The sequence below is a fragment of the Onychomys torridus genome, chromosome 13 (genome assembly GCF_903995425.1).
Source record: "Onychomys torridus chromosome 13, mOncTor1.1, whole genome shotgun sequence".
NCBI classification, from domain to species: domain Eukaryota; kingdom Metazoa; phylum Chordata; class Mammalia; order Rodentia; family Cricetidae; genus Onychomys; species Onychomys torridus.
Window position 1 is genome coordinate 26,726,864 of NC_050455.1, and position 4,648 is coordinate 26,731,511.

General features: G+C 46.3%; 1 protein-coding gene across 1 annotated transcript; it reads left to right on the forward strand.

Moving 5' to 3' along the window:
- The first annotated feature begins 1,887 nt into the window (after positions 1-1,887).
- On the forward strand, positions 1,888-4,344 carry Pcdhb1 (protocadherin beta 1). The gene has a single exon (XM_036204386.1). The coding sequence runs from the start codon at positions 1,888-1,890 to the stop codon at positions 4,342-4,344; it is 2,457 nt and encodes an 818-aa protein (XP_036060279.1).
- The last annotated feature ends 304 nt before the right edge of the window (positions 4,345-4,648 follow it).

Sequence of the window (4,648 nt, forward strand, 5' to 3'; positions counted from 1 at the left end):
CCCAGTGCTTGGTACAATGAATACACACAATACAATTTTGGAAAAGAGAAAGGAATGAAAACGGTACAGTGACTCATGACTGTAATCCCAGTAGTCAAGAGAGGTGGAAAGATTGCCATGAGTTTGAGGTCAGACTGGGCTGCAGAGTGAGACCCTGTTTCAAAACAATAATAGCAACAGATAGCCTGTGTTAGCCGGGCATGACGGACCACACCTGCAACCACAGCATTCAGGAGGCAGATTCAGGAGGTTCGCAGTTAAAAAACAGGAATAGCTTGTGTTGATATAAGTAATTAATAAATTTCATTACTTTCATGTTTATTGTGATATCTACCATACATGTAAAAAATGTTGCGTGTGTGTAATTTAAGTAGTAACAAATATTTATTTACCCTTTAGGTCACATCAAAAATATTCAGTGATACATTTGAAGCTCAGATCCTCAGAAGTGATCACCACCCTGAAGTTTGGTTAATATTGCCTGTGGTATTTATTGTGTTTGTCATATACGTAGCTGTTTCGAACACTTTAATGATTAGTTTAATATGGCTATGCTACTTATTTTTTGTCACCTTGACATAAGCTAGGGTCTTGTGGAAAGAAGGAACCTCAACTGAGAAATTATCTCCATCAGATTGGCCTGTAGGATGCTGGCTGGTAGTGGCTCATGCCTTTAATCCCAGATTGGCCTGTAGACAAGTCCATGGAAGCATTTTCTTGATTATTGATTGATGTGTGAGGGGCCAGCCCACTGTGGAATGTGCCATACCTAGGCAGGTGCACTTAGGTTGTATAAGAAAGCAATCTGAGAAATCCATGAAGAGCAAGCCAATAAGTAGTGCTCGCCCATGGTCTGTGCTTCAGTTCCTGCCTTCAGACTCCTGCCTTGAGTTCAGGGAGAGGAGAATCAGATCTCATTTCCTATTTTGGAATCTAAAGTCCTATATTTCTGTTTGCTTGATTTATCTACTATGTTACCCAGGAAATAGAGCAATATATTGATTAAGTGTATAGTTTTTGGGTCAGTCAAAACTACAGTGTATAAATATTTCTGTTTACAAAATCTCTCCTGTCAGTCTCCTCATCTTTTAAGACAGAAATATTGCCTTTCTTATAGGGTTGCTGCAAGATTACATTTACTATTGCATGTAAATCACAATGCTAGTTCATAGAAACCATGCCTGATCAATATTACTGCCTGACCGACCAATAATCCTAAGAGACAAGTGGTCAGGTGCTTCCTCTGGGATAAACAATGGATTTCTGCAAACCAAGACATGTGTTCCTACTGGACCCCAGGTTCCTGAAGAATACCTGTCTGCTTGCTTTTCTTTTATGTTTCCTCTCCTTCTATCCTTCCACATCCACCGCCCTGTGCTTTCCACCTCATCACCCCACGTGTCTCATTTGAGCTTCAGAGGACAGTGCAGGATCTGTTCTCCTTTTCCTTGGTCTCTGTGGACTGTGGAAATGTAGCTATAATTCGTGCTGTTTGTTCATTGCTGCAGTGGCCCCAGCCTATAGATAGTGATCTCAGCGTGAGCGCATATCCTCCTTGGCTCCTCAATTCCCAAGGACTTTTTTCTTGAAAGGGAATTAACAGGGAGTCTACGGTTGCTGTAGCAACAAACTCCCAACCTCTGCTCCACTCTCCGGAATGAGCACATACCTATTAATACGTTCAATGGCCTGGGGAATTAAGTTACTCAATGCAGAATTTCTTTCAAGTGCAAAACAGCTTACCTGGCTACAGGAGCCAGCCTCTGGTGGCGCTGCGGTTAGAGGCTAGTAATAGCAAAGCTGGTGTTCTGTGCAACCTGTTGGCAAAAGTGAAAGCCAGTACCCCAGAGCTGGCGGCAGCTTCCGGGAGTGCACTTGTGAGGAATGATGGCAGCTGCGCGCAGAAAACCTTTGCAGAACAGGCAAGTGGGATCTCTTCTCCTTCTCTGGTGTGTGTCTGTGGGAGGTGCGGCCACCATCCGCTATTCGGTGGCGGAGGAGATGGAGAGCGGCTCATTTGTGGCTAACGTGGCTAAGGACCTGGGGCTGGAGGTGGGGAAGCTGGCAGAGCGCGGGGCGCGGCTGGTTGCCGAGGGCAACAAGTTGCATTTCCGGCTCCACCGCAAGACCGGAGATTTGTTCGTCAAGGAGAAACTGGATCGCGAGGCACTCTGTGGCAAAGCTGACCCATGCGTGCTGCACTTTGAAATTGTTCTAGCAGAGCCTCTGCAGTCCTTCCGGGTGGAAGTCAGAGTATTTGACATCAATGACAATGCCCCAGTTTTTCTAAACAAGGAACCTCTTTTAAAGATTCCCGAGAGCACCCCTTTGGGCTCACGCTTTCCACTGCAAAGCGCCCAGGATCTGGACGTGGGACTCAATGGTCTCCAAAACTATACCCTGAGTGCAAATGCCTATTTCCACCTGCACACACGCTTCCGAAGCCACGGACCCAAATATGCGGAACTTGTGCTGGATAATCCCCTGGATAGAGAAGAACAGCCTGAAGTCAACTTGACCATTACAGCGGTGGATGGCGGGTCCCCTCCCAAGTCTGGCACTGCCAACATTCGAGTGATTGTCCTGGACGTCAATGACCACGTGCCCCAGTTCTCTCGTCTGGTGTACCGCGCTCAGGTGCCAGAGAACAGCGACAACGGCTCTTTAGTGGTGGTGGTGACTGCCACGGACCTGGATGAGGGCACCAACAAGCAGATAACTTACTCTTTAGCTGAAAATCCGGAAGCAGTTCTCCAGACATTTCTTGTCGACTCTCAAACTGGAGAGGTACGACTCCGAGGGCCCCTAGATTTTGAAACTATAGAAACATATGACATTGACATTCAAGCTACGGATGGAGGGGGCCTTTCTGCCCACAGCAAAGTCTTGGTGGAAGTAGTGGATGTAAATGACAATCCTCCGGAAGTGACAGTCTCCTCAGTGTCCAGTCCTCTTCCTGAGGACTCTCCGCTCCAGACTGTAGTGGCCCTCTTCTCTATCCGAGATCGGGATGTGCGAGTTGGAGGAAAAATCACCTGCTTCCTCAGAGAAGACTTGCCCTTTGTAGTCAAACACACATTCCGGAATTCTTACTCGCTGGTCACTGACAAAAGCTTGGATAGGGAGGATGTCTCCAGCTATAACATCACCCTCGTTGCTATGGATACTGGACCACCCAACCTGTCCACAGAGACTGTGATTGAAGTGCTAATATCGGACATAAATGACAATCCTCCAGTCTTTCAGGAGGACTCCTACATCTTGACTGTTCGTGAAAACAACAGTCCTGCCATTTTTATTGGCAAAGTCCACGCTGAGGACCTAGATGTGGGTGAAAACGCCCAAGTAACATACTCCCTGCTGCCTCCAAAGAGTGGAGATCTGTCAGTCTTTGCTTACATCTCTATAAATTCAGACAACGGAAAGCTCTACGCACTGAGAACCATGGATTATGAGGCCATCCAAGATTTTCAATTTGTGGTAAAGGCAACGGATGGGGGTTTTCTGTCACTGAGTAGCCAAGTTACTGTCAGAGTGGTTGTCCTCGATGACAATGACAATCGTCCAATGATCTTGTACCCACTGCAGAATGGCAGTTTGCCCTGCAACGACCTGGTGCCCAGGTCTGCAGAGGCAGGTTACCTGGTGACCAAAGTGGTGGCTGTTGATGGTGACTCAGGACAGAATTCTTGGCTTTCATACCATCTCCTTAAAGCCACTGACCTTGGGTTATTTTCTGTTCAGAGACAAAATGGGGAAATACGTACACTGAGGCAGATATCTGAGAGAGACCCTATGATGCAGAAACTGATCATTCTTGTTCAGGATCATGGCCAACCAGCTCTCTCCACTACTGCCTCGCTCAACATCCTGCTGGTAGATGGCTTTTCAGAGCCTTACTTGCAGTTCCAGGATCCATCCAAGCATTCTAGAAAGGTAAATCCAACCACAAAATATTTGGTCATTTCTCTGGCTGTGCTTTCTTTTCTTTTTCTCTTCTCTGTCACTGTGATCTTCGTTATACACCTCTACCAGAAGATTAAACACAGAGACAAATTCACGATTCAAGAGCACTTCTACGATGACTGTAATTTCCCTAACAATTTGGTGCAAGGAAGAGGCAATGGTTCCTTATCCCGGCCTTGCCCATATGATATGTGCTCAGCCACTGGAACTGGCAATAGCGAGTTCCGTTTTCTTAAGCGATTTATGCCCAATTTCCCTTTCCCCCATGCCCCTGGAGAGGTGAAAACAGAGGGTGATTCCAGTTTGCCTCCAGATTCTAATAGAAATCGGCCTCGGGGCTCAGAGGGCCATGCCCGGATAGGTGATGACTATATGTAATTCTGACCGATAGCCCGAATGAGAGAATAGAAACATGCTGTTATATAGTCCATCATCAAAGAGCTACCATCCTCACGGAAACAAGGACGGGAGTAGACTGCATCTGTGGTGGAAACTGGAGCGTCTAGTTTGGTGACAATAGGAAACTCAGACTTAGGCTGAGCTTAGTAAAAAGCAAGTTTCCTGATTCCTAGAGTATGCATTTGGAACTCAGTTAAAGAAATGTTACTTTGTGTATAAATTCTGCCTTTCCCTCTCTTGTGTGCTAGGCAAGAAACGAATGAACTGTTTTTTCATGTTACCC

What these genes read in the sequence shown, in the direction of transcription:
- Pcdhb1 (XM_036204386.1), top strand. Translation starts at nt 1,888, where the DNA reads ATGGCAGCTGCGCGCAGAAAACCTTTGCAGAACAGGCAAGTGGGATCT.